General features: G+C 46.2%; 1 protein-coding gene across 3 annotated transcripts in view; it reads left to right on the top strand.

The window, feature by feature from the left end:
• The first annotated feature begins 1,612 nt into the window (after positions 1-1,612).
• RIPOR2 (RHO family interacting cell polarization regulator 2) overlaps positions 1,613-22,545 on the top strand; it is a 110,479-nt gene continuing 89,546 nt past the window's right edge. The window contains exon 1 of one of the 3 annotated variants that reach the window (XM_032424634.1): positions 1,613-1,839. In XM_032424634.1, coding sequence (XP_032280525.1) covers positions 1,779-1,839 — 61 coding nt within the window. In that variant the 5' untranslated portion in view covers positions 1,613-1,778. The remainder of the gene's footprint in view (positions 1,840-22,545) is intronic. The other 2 variants (XM_032424638.1, XM_032424635.1) reach the window with 2 other exon arrangements.

Below are 22,545 nucleotides of genomic sequence, written 5' to 3'. Positions count from 1 at the left end.
AGGCCATGAAAAGACGTGGAAGAAATTTAAATGTGTATTACTAAGTGAAAGAATCCAACCTGAAAAGTCTATATTCTGTATGATTCCAACTATATGACATTCTGGGAAAAGGAAAACTATGGAGACAGTTAAAAGAGATTAGCAGTTGCCGGGAGGTGGGTGGGAGGGGTGGATGAAGAAGAGAGCACAGAGGGTTTTTAGGGTACTGAAACTACTTTTTATGATACTGTAATGGTGGATACATGTCATTAAACATTTGTCAAAATCCATGGAGTATACAACACCAAGAGCGAACCCTAAGGTGAACTGTGAACTCTGCGTGATTACGATGTGCCAGTGTAGGCTCGGCAGTTGGAACAAAGACACCTCTCTGATGATGGATGCTGGGGATGGGGATGCGGCTGGCGCTAACGGGGGCAGCTGCACCTGTGTACGGGCAGGGAGTAGATAGGAAAACCCTTACTTCCTCTCCATTTTGTTGTGAACCTAAAACTGCTCTAAAAAATAAAGCCAATGAATGAAAAATATATTTTTAGGGGCACCTGGGTGGCTCAGTCAGTGAGGCGTCTGCCTTCGGCTCAGGTCATGATCCCGGGGTCCTGGGACCGAGCCCCACGTCGGGCTCCCTGCTCAGCGGGGAGTCTGCTTCTCCTTCTGCCCCTCACCCTGCTCTCGTGAGCTCTCTCACTCTCTTTCTCTCAAATAAATAAAAATCTAAATCTATCTATCATCTATCATCTATATTTTTTTAAACCCTACTCAGTAAATAGTTGCCAGAAGTCAACACTGGGGGCTAACAACTCCTCGCCATTATCTCTATTTGCCTTTTCTGAGCTTCTGACCACCTGTGAGGTCTTTACGACACAACAGAGAGCTCTGGAGCCCCACACGAGGTTGCAGTATCACTCAGACACTGGTGTTTGAGCCCCATAGGGAACTTAGCTCTGGGTAGTTCCGTGTGGGGACCCGCCCGGTGCTCCTGTGAAGGCCCCTGGTTGGTGACTCCTCCCTCTCTGGGAGGAGTTGCCTTCGGCGTCGGTTTTCTTCTATGTTAGTGATGGTCTGAAGACCCAGATGGAGTCAACACTGTGAAATGGAAGTGGTTTGACCCAAACAAGTCATCTACTGCTTGGCCATAGATTAACTGAGCCAATAAGAACCTACACGTGCGCTGAACTCAGTTTAAACACTTGTAAAGTTTCTCCTTCTCAAATGCAAGAGGTTTGCAAAAAGAAAGAAGGCAGCTATGACCGAGTGAACGAGAAGCTTGGTCCCCCCAAATGCCTCTTCGGTGTGTCATAGTGGCTGGCTGTGCTTTGGGAGAAATTGTCATGGACGCAAAAGCAAGATAGATGTGAACAGCCCCCTCTCTTACAACGCTACCCATTGTGTTCAAATTCCTAAGAAAGTTAAAAGCCTGCCTTTCTCTTTAAGAAAAATGAAAGTTGTAGCTTTGAAAGAATTCATTGCACTCAGACTGTGCAATGGTGGTATCTATGTTCAGATTGAACCGGATCTGCAGCCCCCCTTCTCCCCAAAATTCTTCTCAGGGGCGAGAATTACCCCACGTGGAATGCGCTCGGAAAGGCTCGGGGAGCCTATTCATATGAATGAAGCTGCCTTCCGAGGGCAGAGGCAGAGGCGGAAGCTGCCTCCCTGAGGGCTTTCGCAACCTGCAGCAGGGGAGAGGAAATCGCCCCGGGGAGCCCTGTCGCCAGTGCGGACTGTCAGTGTGCGCACTGCGCTCCTGCTGTCGCCGGCCGACTGCCCTCTCCAAGATGCAGTATCTGGACCCCGAGGAGCTCCTGGGCGAGGAAGAGGATGATATTTTTGGTGAAGGTAAATGTCTTTCTGGCAGGACCCATTCTGGTCTGCTTTGCTTAGCTTTGAAACTTTTGCCCAGCTCGGGTATTTTGCAAGCATCCTGGTGGTTGTGGGTATCCATCTAGGCACCAACGAATACAAGGCAAAGCAGGACGCGAGGGAGTTGAATGGTTCCTCCAAATATCTTTTTTTTTTTTTTTTTAAGTCATGACTAGATAGATGTTTAGGGTAGGAAATGAGCGCTCAGTTATTCCAGGTCTTTCTGTGCTCTCTTGCCTAACACGTTAAGGGAAGCCTGTCATGCTGCTTTGCATACCGCTGAGCCCTGGGGGAGCAGCTGGACAGATGGACCATGGATGCTTCTCCATGGCACCGTATTGCTTTCATCTGCACCAGCTGCCTCTCCTCCGTCTCCCTTTCCCTTTGAATCTGTTTCTCTTCCTCAGATGTATTTGGCACCCAACTGTCCACGCCCTCCTCCTCTTCTTCCAGCTGGGATGCTAGCTTCTGATACTCGCTGGCACCATGTAGTTTTCCCTTCCTATTTTGCGGTTCTTCCACAAGCAGACCTGTGGGGTGGGGTTTGGCTGAACAGGTTATAATTTTCAGTGGCTAATCTCGTAACCTGCAGATGTCTTGTCCAAGTGCTGCCAATGAGATGGAGCTTTTCTAGACCTTGAAATTGTCTCAATAAATGGTAATCTGGGCTCAGGGATCTCATCACTTGGGTTGATTTCCGTAAGAAACTATAGCTAGTTTTTGAAAACTCTATCAAGTAATTTTTTTTTTTAATGAGCACTAGTAAAATTTTGAGTGACTACTCAAGTAATACAAATCCACTGAAGAAAAATTACAGAGTATACATAGTAAGACTCCTTTGCAACCTACTCATCTAGGGTGTAACCACTACCAGTGTTTCGATGTCTTTCCATTATTTTGTTCTGACCTCAGAAATATTTAAAATCATAATGTGAAGTTTTATCATAACCGAAATCAGGTTGAAGAATACCTACACCAGCTTCCTTGGTGTTTGCCAACTTCTCCATCTGTGGCTTTACCTTGATGACAGGTATTTAGGGCCTCTTGAAATTTGACCTTAGATATTTACTCCCTGCAGGACTTAAAAAATGCTTACAGCTAGGAAGATTAGCCTAGATTGGACAATCTGCTGATTTTTCACCCAAGCCACAAAACCCCCAGACCACATTTCTTTTCCCCAAAGCGATTCCTCCTGTGTCTGACGATGGTGCTAAAGAGCGCCATCTATAGTCCGATGCACCACACTACGGTTTATGTGTGGCCCCACCCTGAGAGTTAAGACCTCAGCAAAGCAGGCTTGATGAACCTGTAGGATCTCTCCCATGAGCGTTCCTGATGATTAAGGTGATTATTTCAACCTCAACAGGCATGGGTAAGAGTCAAGTAGGGAGTCGGACAAGATGCAGATTCAAAATCTCATGTGCCTCGAACTCCTTTTGTGACTTATGCAAGTTACGTAACTCGCTACGCTAACCTTGTTTTCTCAGTGCTGTTGGGTCGTACAGATCATCTTCACAATAGATTCGTAATATTTGCATTGCGCTTCACATGTGATATGCTTTACACTTTCTGGACTGAATTTCTCATGGAACATAATCCCAAAGATGAGCGAAAGAATCCTTGTAAGTCCAACATCCAGTGTATTTTTATTTGGTTCTCTGAGTCCTGGCTCATGTTTGCCTATTTCTGCGAGAACTTGGCCAGCTGGTGCTTCATTTAAGCAAGTTCTGCTGGGGGTGGCAGTCAAGAGTTTCAGCAGTGGGGTTAACACTGCCCGGGCTTTGCCCCTAAATCACTCTGTGACAGTGAGCAGGTTACTTCATTGCTGTGTGCCTCAGTTTACTCACTTATAAAATGGAGTACCAACCTCACAGGTGGTGGGCTGATTAAATGTTGTTGCAGGGAAGGGCTCAGAATAGTGCCTACCACATAGTAAGTGCTCAATAAATACCAGTTCCTACTATGGAATAGAAGGTGAAGCCCAAGAGCTTTTTCACATGTTGAGGTAACCTAATGGATTCAAAATAAGACTGATTTACAGACCTTCAGCTTCATAAACCACCGTTCAGAGGTATGAGATGGTGAACATTCATCCGACAAGTTACTGGCAGCTGGATCGGAGCGCTGACCCTGACGTCGTGTGGGTGTAGGGTCCCGGGCAAGTCATGTCCTCTCTTTGAGCCTCGCCTTCATCTAAAACAAGAGGGGTGATTACACATTCTGTAAGATTTCATTTAAAGAATTCCAGCATTCTATTACTTAATCTTTTCTGCACGGGGACAAGCATTTACCTACAGGGATTCAGCTTGCTCTGTGTTTCATCCGTGCTTTCGGCTCACTTAACAGGCCTAGGAAAGCAGAAAGCTTTTGGTTCTGATATAATGGAAGGAAAATGCCCAGGAGCTTGTTACTAAGGCAACCATATTTCCTCACAATGGACACATTTTTAAAGAACCTTTCCCCCTAAAGGAACACAGATTTAGAATTTAGGTCCATTTACTTACAAGTATATGTAAATTCATTTAGGTTTATGGACCACATAGAGATCTGGGAAGAAAAAAAATGAGTCATGCTCACAATATTTTTTTAACTGCCTTTCTGAGATCCTGTTTGCTTCAGCTATTGTTTTCTGTGGTTAAAGAAAATGTTATGGTTCACAGAATTAAGAAGCACTGGTGTGTCCCTCCATTCTTGTACTAGGGGAGAGTTGCAAATGGTTAGTGAGAGAGAGAGAAGCAGCGATCCACCTACCCTCCAGAAGTCCCGATATTTATTCTCCTTCTTTTCCATCCTCTCTCTCTCACACACACACACACAGCGCCTCAGGTTTGTTTTCCAAATAACCCCAACATCATCATGCCACTCAGAACATGGTTGCTATCAGGTAGACTTTACTCTTTCTCGGGAGAATGATCAATTTGATTACCAAGGTATGGAAAGATCAGTCATTGGAAGGAGACGCTTTTTTCCCATCGTTATTTCAAACGTATTAAATTAAAGGGCTTTCATCTGTTTTATCACTGTGCCTTCTTGACAGCTAGGCTGGTGTATGTGAGTAGAGGTAGCTGGATGGACAATTATAGTAATGATAACTATAGCAATTCTGGTGGTGATCAGAATAATAAGAGAAAACAGTGTCGTGCGCACTGGAGGCCCCCAGCCAGCTTCTGGGAACAGAACAGAGTCCGTGTGTGGGAGGGAACGGTTCCCCCAGTGGCGGTTGGTCGCTGGTTCTGCAGCTGAAATGACTCCTTGGCACCCATTAAAGCTGCTTCTTTCCTCAAAGCCACAAGTCACTGCCCCGTTTTCAGCCCAGCTCAGTGCTCTCTTGTCAAGTGCAACGGTTAGAATAATAACACACCTCGAGTTCACAGTTATGAGTGCAAAGTATTTCTTGGGCTCCTATATTCCCTGGACACTCATGAGCCTTGTAAGACCTTGCTTCTAGAAAGGCCACAGGAAACAGCAAAGTTTTTGCAGGACCTTCGAAGGTTCTCCGGGCCTGGTACAATGCAGCAGGGCATGAGAATACTTCTGTCCTGGGTCCCTGGTAAACTTCCCCAGAGGAGGAGAACCCTCCAGGATGAGGATGAACGGGCCAAAGGGAAAACATTCAACCAGTAGCTGTTTGTTGCTTTTGGACAGACCAGCAGATACTTAGGAAAAAATACCACTCGCTTTGAACCAAACCTCTCTCATTTCCCCAGGCCAAGTAAATTAGCACGTTTTCCCATTCAAAAGGAATTTCAGTTTAGAGAGAGCAAGAAAACTGCAAAAGATTGATGAAAGAAAAAAAAGAACTGTAAGTAGAAGTGATGCTCACTTTCTGTCTCTACTGCTTATGAAGCCAAGGAAGAGATTTTTTAATAGGGAAACAATTACGCTGTCTACTCGAATCTGGTGTATTTTGATGTTGTTTCCTGAATTACATTCACCCTTTCCAAAGTTAAAAGAAAGAAGAAAGAAAGAAGAGATTAAATTAACGATATGTACAAAACCAATAAATCCTAAAAGTTCAGAGGTTAAGTCATACCCTCTGTATTAAGTAAAAAGTATTAAGAGGTAGAACGCAGGGACGCCTGGGTGGCTCAGTCGGTTAAGCGTCTGCCTTTGGTTCAGGTAATGATCTCGGGGTCCTGGGATCGAGTCCTGCATCGGGCTCCCTGCTCAGAGGCGAGTCTGCTTCTCCCCGTGACTTTCCTCATCTCATGCTCTCTCTCTCACTCTCTCTCTCAAATAAATAAATAAAATCTTTTTTTTTTAAAAGAGAACATAAAAATATACACATCTTGGCTAGGAAGAGTTGGAGTTTTTGTTTGACTACGCCACGCTTTACATTGTATAAATATAATAATTAGTATTTAGCTATGTTGGACCTTTCTCCAAAAATCCATATCTGGGGTTCTCAAGTGGACCCAAGTAATGGGATTGGAAAACGGGTAGAAAGAGCTGCCCTAGTTTCCTGAGTTGAAAACAGTTGGTCAGTCTTCGCTTTCGTGATTTGCCAAGATTGCTTGGATCCGCTTCCACCCCTCGGAGTCCTGGAGAAACACTCCGCTTGGAAGTGGTTTTCCCTCCTTTGTTTGTCACAGGTTGTGGAGCAGACACAGACGTCCCCACAGTAAGTCATGCCTCCGTCACCTGTGTCTTGGGTCATTGTAGAACATTCCCTTCCCGTGGATGTCTAGGAAGCTTTCTTTGGTTGGTGCCAAAGAGCTGGTGTCATTTCAGGAGGACAAACTAAAATAGCACATTGCACTTAAGCTCTGTGGGCTGTTTTAACCACAAGTCCACCCCCCCTCCCCGATTAGTGGCCTCCAGTGACCTCAGAGTGACCTATTTAGATCTGGCCAAAGCCAAAGGGGCCCAATAGCACAAATAAAGCATTTTAAATGCTTATCTCATATCTTTATGAGCCACCACCAAGTCCTTTTAGGAATGGTATAAGACCTACTCAAGTATGTCTTTTATAGGACATGAGAACGAAAATTATAAGCATACCCATTTACGTGTGGCAAAAAAAAAAAAAAAAAAGTTTTTAAGCAAAAGAAATGTGTAGTTGTTATGACCAAAACGGAGAAATAAACTGGTAGCATTGCCCTCCGCCTTGATGGAAGTCACTTCACTTACTCAAGTCAGCATGTGAGTGAGAGATGTGGTTTCTCCAGTTAACTGTCCCTCACGTGTTTTCTTGTCCTTAGCAAGTGTCAGGCTTATTCAACTTCTCATTTATTTTTGGATGGCTAAATTTTGCCTATTGATTGTTTGCCAAACAGCTGCGATGTTGAACAAAGATGTTTGTGATTCAGTGGGTTGCAGAAGAGATTTTAAAGAAGGAAAAGGTATTAGCTGAGTCAAATGGAAATGACTATTTCCACTACCAGAAGAAGGACAGAGAAGAGTTAGAGAGGAAGAAAAAAAAAATAGTAACTGGTCCTGGCAAGTAAAATGGAGAGAAGAAAGTGAACCCAAAAATGTAGGTGCTGGGGGGATTTTTTTTTTTAAGATTTTATTTATTTGAAAGAGAGATCACATGTGTGTGCATGGGGGGGAGGGGCAGAGGGAGAAGCAGACTCCTGGCTGAGCGGGGAGCCCAATGTGGGGCTGGATCCCAGGACCTGAGCTGAAGGCAGATGCTTAACCGCCTGAGCCACCCAGGTGGCCGTGTGCTGGTAGGATAGTGAATGTACTCAGTATGTTCCAGGCTATCCTGGGGGCTGGTTTCTGGGGAGACCGAGATGTGGATGAACCTGGCTGACTGGGAGTGGGATGATTCCCTAACACGCGTCCACCCTGGAGCGAGGGAGGGATCTGATGAGCATCTGATGTGTTCGATCCTTGTTGGTAGGCACACCAGGTCATTTAAGCTGAAAAACCACTCTGTGCTGTGTAGACAGAGCATATCTCATCAGGCATCTAGAATTTCCCTTCCAGGATAAAACAATCTACTTGATCATTTTTAGATATTTTTAAGAGGATTTTGACCTATGCTGGGATCGCAAAGAGCAGGTATGGTGGCCAGTTTTACTCCGGAAGACGAATTAAAAATACTTTATATTAGCATCACTCTCACGTGAACTTTCCACATCTTACATTTTCCGTGCTTTACCTCCCTGAGCAAATGCTTCAGGCAGAAGACACGGGAAGGTCAATGATGGATACAAAGTAAGAACTTAAGAGAGGAAAAAACCACTATGTCAACTTTGTAAAGATTGTCAGTAATAGATAACCTAGCAAACAGAGAAAAAGATCTGGTATTTCATCTTCCGCTGTATAATGAGGTGTAGCCCTAGGAAATAAACATTTCTAAATAAAACAAAGAGAGGAAAGAACAAATTGCTGCCTTCTGAAAAGTGATGAGATTATGGTGCCATCTTTAAATTGCAATGTTTTCCTTCTTAGTCTCTGGATCATTGGGGGTTAAATGTTTAAATATACTATACCACTCAAAACAGCAACAGGGGAAAACCAGCTGGACCCTTCTCCCTCTCAACTTCATTCTAAACCATCCATTCAGCTAAGAAGCAAGAAGAGAATACCTTGACTTTCAGATCACAAGTGGAGTCAGCTGGCTGAGCAGTTGAATAGAATTTTTTTCTCTCTAAATTGGCATTGGGGAAACTTGAGAAGGAGTAAATATGAAAATATTTTCTACGGTGGGATTTTTCTTCTTATTTATATCAGCACAACGAACTGATTAGAATGGTACGTGAGGAAAAGTATGTCAGAGAATCAAATACGCAGATGTGATTTGTGGAAGACACTTTTAACCACTTTCAGATAAATTATGTGACTGAAATATTAGGAAAAACAAACTCTTCTCCTTCAGTTTCTGGTTTATATACTGAAGGGTACCAAGGATGTCTTTGCGGTGGGGCATGCTTCAGCCCCCGATTAATCTCCATTAGTATCCCTAAAAACTGAAACATAAGTTAGAATTTTAACTCTTAATAAAAAAACATGATAAAAAATTTCTTCAGAAAACATGGCTATTTTGAGTGATCTACACTCTGGGTATAAAGTTATATGCTTGCAAACAGCTTCTAGCAGAGGGCCAAACCCCTTCTCCAGCCATGTTGCTATACTAAGTATTTTGCTTACAAAAATTCTAGAGCCATCATTGTTTTTAAATCTTTGATCATTACCATTCAGACTTCCAAACTGAGGGAATAGCAGGGCGTAGTAGAAAGAGCAAAATATTTGGACTCAAAAGATCTATTTCAATTTACTAGTAGTTTGACTTTAGGAAAGTTACCTAACCCTTCAGAAGCTTGAGTTTCCTTCCTCCACATAGGGATGATGATAATTATGGTGATAATGATGTTGGGGTGGTGGTGGTGATGGTAATTGTGATAGCGATGATGATGGTGTCATGTGGTGGTGGTGATGGTGGCCATGGTGATGATGATGGTGGTGGTGGTCATGGTGGTCATGGTGATGATGATAGTGGTCATGGTGGTGGTGATCATGGTGGTGGTGGTGATGATGGTGGTCATGGTGGTGGTGATTATGGTGGTGGTGATGATGGTGGTCATGGTGGTGGTGATCATGGTGGTGGTGGTCATGGTGATGATGGTGGAGGCCATGGTGGTGGTGATCATGGTGGTGGTGATTATGGTGGTGGTGATGATGATGGTGGTCATGGTGGTGGTGGTGGTGACCTCCTGAGAAAATTGCTGTGAAGTTCAAGGAGATAATGTGTGAGGTAATGGAAAATCATTAAGGGCCTACTATGTAAACATCAGTTATTATCAGACTGATTTTCTCAGCTGCCCCAGCCTCCCAAGTCTATACAATTCCCCTCTCCTACTCCTGGCCTGTGATCAACAAAGACACAAGCTGACGAGAGCAGAGTTATTCAGACTGCTCACTTCAGATACTTTCCTGGGAATATAAAGGTGTTTCTGGCTCATGAATTAATAAGCCTGGCCGCTATCTCATCTCCACCATGTGACCAAGGCAGGGCTCAGAATAAGCCCATCATTTGGCACAAAATAAGTATGTGATTTCTTACCCATTTTTTATTGTTAGCCAATCTGGTCTCCCTCCGGAAATTATTTGAGTATTAAAGAGTAATAGACGCTAGGGCAGTTTTCTCGTGGAGAGAGTCCCCTCGCCTTGGTCAGGAATTCTGGAGGTCAGGAATCATATCTCTAACAGTATCTTTAACGACATACAGTCCCTATTTCCTGGGTAAATATTTACTTGCGGTAAACATACCACAGTTACTGCCTCCCCCGTCTCAGTAATCTGAGAAAGGCTAGGCTTTCTATATTTGTTAAAACATTTCTAATTTAAAGATAACACCCATTAAAATTTGAATTATATACATGTCACAATATTTTAGGACAGCCATTAAGATTTTAAATGAAGCTTCAACATCGAACGTCCGCTCTCCTACTGCAGTGTTTTTACTTCCACTGCTTTTAAAAATATTTTCAATGATAAAAACTCCTGGAGGAAATTGTGGTGATCTGTTTGTATATATATATTTTTGTAAATATATTAATGTGCACACACACGTCCAGGAAGACAAATATTAGCTCAGTTGCTTAATAGAAATTCTGCATGGGGCAGAGAACAAGTTAATAGGATCCACCTGCTGTGAACTAATCAACACGTTTTGGTGGAGCCCCACTCCATGGAAGTTATGACCACTACACGTAACTGGGCAGCTGGGTCAGAAGTCACACCAGCCATAGCAGGGCTGACTAGCAACAGATCGACTCAAATCCTCCCCACTCCTGGAGACACAGCTGATGGTGGGTCAGGAGCATCGCCATCTGAATGAGAAAAGACAACACAACCTCTGGTTATTTACAACGCGGGCTAGAGTACAGAGGATGGAGAAAAGCCCCGTGTATCCTCCTAACACTGATGGTACCCCAGCCTTTACGACGTGCCAGGCGCTGCTGAACAGGGCACACAGGGAGTCAGTGGCTCTCTGCCCCCCCCCCCCCGACCTAGTCTGGAGTCGGCAAACCATGGCCTGCGGGCCGATCCCAGCCCACTGTTTTTGTTCATAGCCTGCAAGATGAGAATGGTTTTTACAGATGAACATTTGCAATTGATTTGGTGATGGGGAACAGTAAACCTTGAACTCCAGTTATGCAAAATGTTCTCCCAAAGAAAAAGAATTCCATTCTTCTCCTAAGCAGACCAGGAATACCAAAAAAGAGCAAGTGCTCAATTATACTTTAAATTTTGTCAATAAAAATAAGTGAAATTTTATTTTCTCTCTTGTTATATGGAGGTAGCTACACAATTTCCTTGTTTTTTGCCTCTTGGTCCACAAAGCCTAAAATATTTGCTATCTGGCTCTTTCTAGAAAAAGTCTGCTGACCCCAGGTCTACGTTATCAAATTCCAAATCATTTTGCTTCTTGAGGTCACTGCGAGTTTCTTAACCGTGTCTCCCTCCAGCTCTTCTCCTTTTCACATCCGCTGGGAGGATCTTATTTTTAAATCCCCATTTAAGAGGAAGATTTATCCCCCTTTTGTTGTTTTAAATATTCTTTTTAAGAGAATACATGTCACCATATGACACTGCTCTGTAATACCAACTGGAAGGATGATGAAAAATCTGTGGTCCAAGACAAAACCAAAGAGAGGGCGCAACATCACTTAGGGGGAGACACAGTGGGACTAGGGATGCGTTCTCCCAGCCCACCAGTGAATGAGGTGAAAGAAAGCACACAGGGGGTGTCCATGGTCCTTTCCACTCACATCTCTGCATCAGCTCAAGGGATTTTCCTCCCCTTTTGACTCTTTGGGTCGCCAGGTGTCCAAGGTCCGAAGTCCTTGGAAACTCGTGGTAAGGAACCACTGATGTGTGAGCATGACTCCAGTCCTTTTCTGGGCTCTTCCACACACATCACCCCAAGCCTCCCGATTCACTGTGGGGTGACCAAGCCAGGCCTCAGGGGTAGCATCATCAGAAGACGCAGCTTACTCAGGAGCTTATGAACTATTTAGGGATATAAGATTTGCTTTTTCATTCATTTAAAGAATACTTATTGGGGCACCTGGGTGGATCAGTCGGTGAAGCGTCTGCCTTTGGCTCAGGTCATGATCCCGGGGTCCTGGGATAGAGCCCTGCATCGGGCTCCCTGCTCAGCAGGGAGTCTGCTTCTCCCTCTGCCTCGGCCGGCTTACAAATAGAAACAACTTACCTTTGCATGAGAAGATAACATGGGATTAGCAGAGCTTTGGTCACCACAAGACAGAGCTGGCTCTTGCCCACTGCCCTTCGTCTGCAATGCAGACCAGTGCGTGTCCACTTAGCCCGCATGTTAATTCGAGGACAAGGAAGCCTTTTCAAAACAGGCATGAAGGAAGGAGTGAAAAGCACCACCACACACACTTACTCACATTTAGTGGGGGCCGCTTGGCTCCTGGTTGCTAAGCGTTAGAAACAGCAGGAATGTTCAGCTCTATTGGGCATCTTTGAGGAGTTTTAAGTTGCTGGAGGGGAAAATATCTTGTTGTCAAAAAGAGTCAGGGAGCCATTGTCCACTGTTGGTGGGAATGCAAACTGGTGCAGCCACTCTGGAAAACAGTATGGCAGCTCCTCAAAAGGTTACAAATAGAACTGTCATATGATCTAGAAATTCCACTTCTGGGTATATAGTCAAAAGAATTGGAAGCAGGGTCTTTAAGGGATATTTGTACCCCGAGTTTACAGCATCAGTCTTCATGAAGTCGAGAGAGGCAGGCAACCCAACTGGCCATCGATGGCCGAATGGGCAAGCAAAATGTGGTCCGTACATACAGTGGAATATTCTTCAGCCATAAAAAGGAAGAAAATTCTGACACTTGCTATAATGTGGAGGAACCTGAGGTCATTAAACTAGGTGAAAGAAGCCCGTCACAACCAAACAAACAAAAACACCACCAAATACTGTATGATTCCACTTATATGAAATATCTAAAGTAGTCAAATGTCTGGAAACAGAAAACAGAAGGGTAGTTGCCAAGGCTTGGGAAGAGGGGGGAAGAGGAGTTGTTTAAGGGTATGGAGTTTCCGTTTTGCAGGACGAAAAGAGCTCTGGAGATTGGTGGCAGAACAGTGTGAATGTATTTAACACTACTGAACTATACACTTAAGAATTATTAAGATGGTAAGTCTGATGTGCATTTTACCGCATATATATATGAGTTAAGAATAACTACATCAAAAAAAAAAAAAAAAGGAGTTAGGAATAACTACACTCAAACGAACCAAAAAGAGGAAGTACCAGGCAGTTCCTGAAAGCCTGCAGAACAGTTGCTTTTTCTCGAACCACATAAATGTCACAGGAGGGAACTGAATTTCCATGAGAGATAGAAGTGGCTGATTCTGACCAAGGCTGGGCTTAGCTGACAATCTTAGAAAGACTGTGTTCTTTATACCAGAATGCATGAGAGTTAGGTATGGGAATTCTTCCTACCACTTTCCGTCTGGTTGGGAATCAGTTTTTAGAATCTCTGCATCAGTGGTTTGAGATGGGCACTTACTGAGGCTTATCTAGAAAGGAGTAGCATCATCAGAAGACACAGCTTGCTCAGGAGCTTATGAACTGTTTAGGGATATAAGATTTGCTTATTCATTCATTTAAAGAATACTTACGGGGGCGCCTGGGGGGCTCAGTCGGTTATGCATCTGCCTTCGGCTCAGGTAATTATCCTGGGGTCCCGGGATCGAGCCCCGCATCGGGCTCCCTGCTCAGCGGGAAGCCTGCTTCTCCCTCTGCATCTGCCTGCTTATGCTCTCTCTCTCTCTTTTTTTCTCACTCTCTCTCTTAAATAAATTTTTTTTTAAAAGAAGACTTACTGAATGTCTGCCATGCACTAGGTTGGGTTCTATTCAGCTGCTGGGATCAGCAGTGACTGTGACATGCCGCACCCCTTGTGAACTTATATTGCCGTGGAGGGGGACAGACAGTAGACAGGGAACAACGGGTGTGTCTGATGGAAAGAAGGGTCATGGAGAAAAATTAAGTGCAGGGTGAGAAGGATAGAACAAGGTGGTCAGAAGGCTAGAACATGGTGGTCAGGTCAGGTGGTCAGGTCAGAACAAGGCTTTGCTGATAGATACCCCGATGCTTGATGGAGCTGTGGGTCTGACCTGGACTTCTGGGGGAGAATGTTCCAGAAAGAGCCAGAGGCCAGTGTGGCTGCTGCACGGTGTGTGAAAGCAGAGAGGGGTGGACGATGAGATCTGAGCGGTTTCTGGGGGGTCCAGCTCTTGTAAAGCCCTACAGGCCATGGTGAGGATTTGAGTTTTTGCTCCGTGGGAGATGGGAAGACCCTGGTGGGTGTTCAGCACAGTGACATAATCTGATTTGTCTTTCAAAAGGATCATTCTGACTGTTGTCTCGAAAGTAAAGATGGGGGCCTGGAGGGCAAAGGCAGGGAAGCCACTTGAAAGACTTGCAGTATTCCAGGAGAGAGCGGATGGGGCCCTTCCCAGGCCTGACACTGATTAATTCTGGACGTAAGGGCGGGGCGGCGTTGCCAAGGATAAATCCAGCACTTTGGCCCAAGCTCTGGAAGGATGATTCGGCTGTTTACTGAGACGAGGGGGGCTGCTGGAGGAGGGGGCTGGGAGGCGGGTCCAGTTCCGGTGGGTTATGTTTGCAGTGTAGACGCACATGGCGGCTGGCTTCGCCGAGTCCCACTCCAAGCAGCCACAACAGTGGGTGCTCGGGAAGTGTTGGTGGCATATACATCAGTGAAAATTACTCACAGATTCATCTCTAGCTTACGGGGATTGGACTGTATGACTGATATGGGCTGTTCCCTAAAACCAGGCATTCAAGACTGTAATGCAAACTGTTTATAAACACTAAAGGGAAATTAAAGGAAAGAACAGAGGGGAATGGCTGGATGAGCAGGGCAGGCTTCTTGCAAGGGTGTATTTGAAGGAGAGAGCTTGCTATCCTTGGAAGCACCCTCGTGATAAATCCGATAGTTGTAGAAGAGCATCCAAGACTCTCCGTCTCTATGTGGCCTCCTGAATTGTGTGCTCTGCTCACCAAGTGAAAATGCTTGCATTTCTTTCTCTTTGGCTCCAAGGCTCTACATCCGTAGAATCTCCGCAGGGAGAGACCTACAGAGGTTTTCAGTCTATCTTCCTAAACAGAAGGCAGGCAAGGGTGTCAGTCTCGTTGCTAAACTCCCTCCCTTCTTTCCCTTCCCCAGGGAGGTTTATCAGCTTTTCTCGGTTACACATCCATTTAACACCAAGAGCTGGCAATCAGCATATTCACTTTGATTTTAACTCAAATCCCCCAAGCGACATCTTCAACCACTTCTGTTTATTCTAATCCTGGGGAAAACTGTTCTTCCTCCTGTAAGATAATCTTGGGTATCCTCAAAAACCATTACAAGAACATATTAACATGTGAGTAACTCTCCAAACACTAAAATAGCCAGTCAAATATTTGTATTCCAGCGGGTACTTGAGTTGAGTAACACATCTTTGCAGACAAGAGGGCAAGTGTATTCTGAGCAGTGAAGAGGGGCCAGTCGTCTGTGAATCAGGATATGAAACGCGGGGGCACGCGGCCACAGCTGTTGACCTTGAACTCCTCTTTGAACGTGGCACCCAGGGCTGAGAGGCTCTTCTCCGAGAGGCCTGTGCACCTTCGCGCTTCTAAAACCTGCTGCTGCCTGGTGGTTACGTCCCTCGTTCTGACTTGGCCACCGTCTCGGGTGCAAAGAACAAACGAGAGCAGGTGTTCACATTTATCTTCCTGGAGGAGCCCCTTGGGGCGCGTTGAGGAAGGGTCAGTGAAGGAAGAGGCTGAACAAAGCCTTCCATCCCCCCCACACTCGAGCCTGCCAGCAAACAGCTGTTCCAGGCTCTTCCTGCTGCCGCTAATGAAAACCTAACCGGGATTCGATGAAAGCTATTTAATGGGGGATTGCTCGGAGAAGCCACTTTCTCTGGAGATTTGCTTAAACCAAAGCACTTGGATTTGCTACCGTGGCGGTGAGATCTTCACCTCCAGCAGCCTGAGCGTGAATGACCTATTTCGAATGTGACAGCCAATTACACTTTGGTGGCGTGAATAATTTATCAGGTTCAAGAGCACTGTCAACCAGGGACACCACAGCAGTCTTGCTGCCTGGCTCATCATGGAGGGTGACAGCGCCCGGTCCTGTTGTCACCGCTCCCACCCAGAGCTGCCAGAGCTGTGGACTGCCCGTGAGCCGAGAAGGAACGTGGGGCATATGGGGCCAGGCTCCGCTCCTGCTACCCGAGGAGCTTTGTGGGTTGAGCAAGCTGTGCGTGGGGAGTCAGATTTCCACTCTCACCTCTGCAAAGTGAAACGGAGGGGTGGGGGGGCGGGGAGATGAGGGCGGTTGTCTCCGGTGTCCCGATTTTGCATAAAATATCTGTGGGGGTGGGGGTGGAGGCTGTGAAGTGGTGATCTAGGAAGAAAGAGGCGGAGACCCTGAAGCTAGCAAGGGTAGCTAATGCCTTCCAGGCCCGGCCGAGGGGTCATGGGCCTTCCCACCCCGCAGCTGGTTCCTGCCTCCCCGAGCAGGACCAGGAGCAGCTGCTCAGGGAAGGGCTCAGCCCGGAGGAACCTGTGCCCCGAGTCAGGGTGTTCTCCCGTGTGCCAGGCCGTCCGGGTGCTCTGCCGCTCGTGCTGGCATCCAGCTTCGCTCAAACAGTAGTGACAGCTCACTTAACCTCGCAGAGACCTGTTTCAGGCTGAACTGGACTCCAGCAGAACGTCCCTGAAGATCGTGAGGCCTCACTGGCCATGAGGAAGTTCTCAGTAATGTGGCTGCCGGGCCTGGGATGCCTCCTAAGTTCACCTCCTGAAGTTAATAGTCTCACTCTTACGCCTTAGGGAGGGACTGATGTTTGGGATGACACTTTGCATAATGGGGACCAGTCAGGAGGAAAGGGATGGAACAGGATTATGTGCAACAATGGCCCTGGGCTAAGATCGAAAGAGAAACACGGGCGCCTGGGTGGCTCAGTTGGCTAAGCTTCCGACTCTTGGTTTCGGCTCAAGTCATGATCTCAGGGTCGTGAGTTCGAGCCCCGCATCGGGCTCTGCGCTCAGCAGGGAGTCTGCTGGAGATTCTCTCCCTCGCCCTCTGCCCTCCCCTGATCGCTTGCTCTCTAAAATATATAAAATATTTTAAAAAAAGAGAGAGAAACAAAAACAATGAAGAGTTAACTAAAGAAGAAAGAATTTTAAAACATGAATGACTGAATACAAGCAGATTTTACATTTTTTTCAGTAAGCAATAGGCAGCTATTAATGTGTATCCATCAAGGCATTATCAGGAAACTGATGGCTCCTGCCAATTAGAATAATTCAAGGGAGCTTTCTCTACAAAGAGATGGCTTACGAAGGTGTGGGTGGAGTGTGGGGGAACCAGAGGGCCCAGTGGGGCCAGTGCCACTGCGGGGTTCCAAGGAGGGGAGAGGAAGAGGTTGCTAGAACCTATAGGACGGAGGCAGAGAGGGCTACCATGGGGGAGCAGTCATCTTTTAAGAGGGGACACAGCCAGCCCAGCATGACCTCACAGGGAAGAGCCAAGGAATGGATATCCTCACCTCACTCCCTTTCCTTTTACCTGTCTCCTGTTGGGGCTCCCATTGGCCAAACCCAACTGGGCGTCCTAGGGCAGGGCAACCCCCCGGGACAGAGAGCAGAGACTGGAAGCTGGAGAATGGACAGGAAGGAGCAATGCAGGATAGCCTGCTAGCCAGGGACTGCGTCGGGCCTGGGGACACGGTATAAATAAATCACCTTGGAGAAGCTTACAGACAAATCTCTTCTTTTATGTCTCCCTATTGATGAGGAAAAGGGAACAGATTTACTATAAAGCAAAAGGCAATTTATAACCTTAAAAAACAGCTTACCTACCAAGTACTAAGCCTTGTGTTTACACATACATACTGACAGTTTCCAATCACTTCTACAGTCATTTTTTAATTATTTTATACTTATTTTAGTGTCTTTGTGCAATAATATTTAGTGAATTAAATTTATACCATTTGCCTTCAGCCTTAAAGGGTTCATAGCTCTAGGAATTTGCAAAGTTAACATTCTGCCCAAATGTCTGTCGGGGTAGATCAGAGCTTCTCAATATGTGCTCTGAGGACCCCTGAGGTTTCCTAACACTCTTTTATAAGATCCCAAAGATCCTCAATAATTTTTTTTAAAGATTTTATTTATTTTTTTGACAGAGAGAGAAAGAGAGAGAGAGCACAAGCAGGGGGAGGGGCAGAGAGAGAAGCAGGCTCCCCACTGAGCAGGGAGTCTGATGGGAGGCTTGATCCCAGGACCCTGAGTTATGACCTGAACTGAAGGCAGACGGTTAACCAACTGAGCCACCCAGGGGCCCCCTAATTTTTTTAAGTATAAAGGGGTTTAGTCTAGATTATGCTTTATATATATACACACACACACACACACTTATGTATATATGTATATATATGTATATATCACATACACATGTTACATGGAATTTAAAATGGCTAGCCTAGACTGTGTTATTGTGTAATAGGTCTTGAGACCAAAAAATTGGGGACTGCTGGTCAAAATGATATTAGCGCAGAAAATGACCTCTCCCTGTCATATAATAATAATGTACGAGCAACCCAATCTCAAGTTTCTGGATAGAAGGGGATTGTTTGCCACATTTAAGGCATGTTTTATTTCCTGCCAGCTTTGAACCTTTTGCTGACTATCTTCTACCCACATAGCCTTCCAGGTCACTTGGCGTAGAAACTAGAAGTGGCGGTGGAGGTGGAGTTTCAGACGGGGATCCTTTGCCCAAGTGGATAGGCCTGATTTCAGCGTCTCTGAGACGTTCGTTCCTGGGACACGCTGAAATGCTAGGTGTGTTGGCCAAACACGTGTCCCATTGTGCAAGCAGAGAGTGTAACAATGGTGAGAAGCCGCAGCCTGAGATGTCTACTCCCTTGGGAACCTTATCATCAGTGCCAGACACGGGCAGAGGAAAATGGGGCCCTGCCCTCAGCAGTTCAGAAAGCGGCAAGCAGGAGCCAGCTGTCATTTGTCAGGGCGAAGCCTACGTCTTTCCCTAGGTACAGCTTTGATGTCAATCAGTGCAGGAACGTTATGCTCTTTTTTCCGGGGGAAAAGATGACAGAAGCCAGCCGACTATCCTCCACACTCATTAATATAAAGCTTCCACTACCGTCAGTGGCCCTGAGTGTAGTTTCTGATGTCCAGGATCATATATACTAATGAGGAGAAGTGTACCAGATATCTGGGACGGGAGGAAATTAGGGGCCTGGGTCTGTACTCAGGGGGACACGGCACTTACAGGAGAATGCGGGGAGAGCATGGCGGGCCAAGGAAGGCATCATGAAGCAGCTGGTGTTGGACTAGAGCTTCAGAGGCTAGGCAGGATTTGTAGAGACGAACATCAGAGAAAAAGCGATGGGCAACTCTCAGCAGAGAATTTCCAGGCAGTGGAAGTGACCTGAGCAAAACGACGGAAGCAGGAATGGTCAGAAGTCAGAGCCGAAAGGACGCTTGGCACTCGAGTTGTCCACATCCTTCAGTTGACAGGTGAGGACACGGATTTCAAAGGTCTAGACTTGCCCTGAGTTTTCTATTGGCAGAACCAAAATAGAACCGAAGTGTCTCCAGCTCAGAGACTCTTGGCAGGGCTGCTCCTTGGACACTGAGCACGGCTGGAAGAGCCGAACTTAGGGCTGGCAGTGCAGGGCGGTGGGGTGTACTGAAAAGGCTTCTAGAGCCACATGGTAGTGCCACGTGGGCTGGGCACCTGTTTGGATCTTATCCAGACCAGTGTTTCCCAAAGTGCATTCTGAGACAAATGTGCCAGAACCATCAACATGCTTCTTAAAATGGCTGATTTGGAATAGGAGAGAGGGTGACTCACAAATCTGCATTTTAAACTCTTTCCCAGAGTGATTCTCCTGCACTTCGTAAGTTAGAAAATCAATGATAAAAAGAAATAGGGAAAGATTGGCCAGAGCGGCAAAGGAAGAATTCAGCAGCTGTGAGCAAGGTGGAGGGTAAAGAGTTACAGCATAAGGAAGGGGTTCAAGAATCTTAGAGCTGGCAGCGTTCCAAGCCATGATCTGGCCGTGCACGTGGGTGGCCGAATGCCTACAGAGGAAGGTCATAAGAGTAGAGAAGGAATTTCAAAATCATGATGTTAGATCTGCTGTCCACATGGATATTAAGCATCATAGTTATGAAAAGAGATTAGATCTCAGTTGTATCTGCCTACCCCTAGGACTAGTCAATTAGACTGACTAGAAGCCAGAATGCGCTAGCATCATGGGCAGAAGGAATATATAGAAATATAAATAAATAGGGTCCCTAGATATAACCAAATCTTGGAGACCTTCCATCCATGTTGCTTCATGACAGCAGTGGGTCTTCAGGCACATATTAAATATCTAAATCTTTAAGTCAGGAAACTAAATTGGTTGCATTTTGCCTGCTCTTCTGCTTTCTACCAAGGAATTGTGTATTTACTAGATCGATTGGTGACAGAAAGAGCAATCAGGTTGGCTTGGCCAATGCTGTTCCCATCGGGGCTTAACAAAAGGAGCTTAAACAAATGCCCATGAGTGAAAAGCAGGATAAAATTCAGTTATTGCAAGAGACCATTTTCAGTGCTGCTGAAGTTCAAACACCCTGTTTTATGGAACCAGAAATAATCACAGTTCCCATAGCACCCATGGTACTTCTTCCTTTTTCCTAACACCCACCTCAGTTATGTCTGGCTGTCCTCATGCCAGCCTCCACAAGACAGGTTACATGACTGTCATGTTTACCTCCGTGTCTCCTGCCCTTAGTTGAAATAACAGCTTGTTGAAATAACAGCTTGTTGAAATAGTAGCTCTCATCGGTACCTTGGGGTGTTTACAATTAAGACTGACATCTGGGGAGGGGGGCAGAGGGACCTGCGTTAAACTCTTTCTCCTTTGGGAGACCCATGTCTTTCCAGGGGCATGAAAGAGTGACATAGAGTCTGAACTAGCAGAGTTTTCTCTAATATCTGCGCCCCTTCCTCCACCCCGCCCGGTGCCTGATGAGCTCTGGGCCCCACTGTTTCCCTGGATGAGGTTCCAAGGGCTCAGCCAAGGTGTCTCCAAAGACTTGGATCAGTGAAGTTTTGAGCTAGAAGAATCCTGGTTAAGTGATAGGAGGGATCTGGAGAGAAGGAAGTGGTATTCTAACAGCGAGAGAGGAGACAGGGAGATATAACCACCCAAGATGAAGACTTGGGTGACCACAGCAGGACCGGTGATTTGAGAGGCGGTGTGAAGCCCTCTGGATTACGCGCCAGGACGTCTTAGTTCTGGTGCTGACTCTATCTGGTTGTGTGACCCTGGGCTCTGGGATTCGGACTGGACACTCCACTAAGGATTGTGTCCTGGTTGTGCAAATCCATGCTGCCCGGTCCCTCACTCGTACGTGTCCCTGATCTTGAGAAAGGGTCTCCACTGGGAACTGTGGAGTCTACGAAGTCCCTCAGGACAGACCCCTCTACCAGGTGCAATGAGGGAAAGGAGCCCGTGCTGGGCGTTCACCTTGCATACCCCATGTGCTGCATTCCTTTCCTGGAGCGGGGTGGGGGGTGCGGAGCTCGAGGAGGATATCTGACTTACCATGCCAGCCTCATTCCCATTCAGAGCTTCAGTCCCAAAGCTGAGATGCTGAGGCCAGCTCACAGGAAGTCTAGGAGCCACTCCCATGCCCCTCAAGGTCCCCTGGCTTCCAGCTCCCACATACCCCTGCCCCCACACTCGCACCCAAGCCTCAACAAGATACTCCGAGCCCAAAGGGGGAAACTGGGGTGTAGAGTGGAATGTACTAGAGCAAACAGAGCCTTAAATATTTCTCACCTCTGACTTTGAGCAAAAGCTTCGCCTTTGTGATCATGAGCAAGTTACTTTCTCAACCTGCGAGAGCATCAGTTTTCTTATCTTTCCAATGGGGGCAGTAATAGAAAGAGGGATTGTAGTAGGCTTAGGTAAGACAATGTCTGTAAAGCACCAGGCATCATCTATAATCCTTGTGAAATCCTCTGCCCCCTCCCTCCCATAAAATTCATGTGAAGTCTCCAACAGCCCCGTTCCTCGTCAGGAAGGAGTGGCATTGGGAAGGTGGGTGTTGGGGACTGAATGTGTATGTTCCCCCAAATTCATATGTTGAAGCCCTTGCTCCCAGTCTGGCTGTATTTGGAATAGGGAAGTAATTAAGGTTAGATGAGGTCATGATGCACAAGGATTGGTGTCCTTGTAAGAAAGCCACCGCCGGAGAGCTCATGCCCTCTCTCTGGGTGCATGCACTGAGGAAAGCCATGTGAGGATAGAGCAAGAGGATGGCCAAGTGCCAGCCAGGAAGAGAGCCCTCACCAGAACCTTGATCTTGGACTTCCAGTCCCCAGCACTGAGAAAATAAATGTTTGTTATTTAAGCCACCCAGTCTGTGGTATTCCGTTATGGCGGCCCCAGCAGACTGATAGGGTGGGGAAGTAGAAAGTCTACTATCCTCTAGGGTGGATATTAGGCCCTACTCTTCCCTCCAGGAGTTTTCTACGTAGCCCTATTAGCACTGATGCTAATTTGCAGTAGCTCATCCCTTTCTCCCCAAACTTCTACTACGTATCTGTGCTTCTCTCCAGGTCTCTTTGTCCAGAGGGAGGTAAATGG

This window comes from Phoca vitulina, unplaced genomic scaffold (assembly GCF_004348235.1).
Source record: "Phoca vitulina isolate PV1807 unplaced genomic scaffold, GSC_HSeal_1.0 scaffold31, whole genome shotgun sequence".
NCBI lineage: Eukaryota > Metazoa > Chordata > Mammalia > Carnivora > Phocidae > Phoca > Phoca vitulina.
This window is presented reverse-complemented; position numbering and strand designations above follow the sequence as displayed.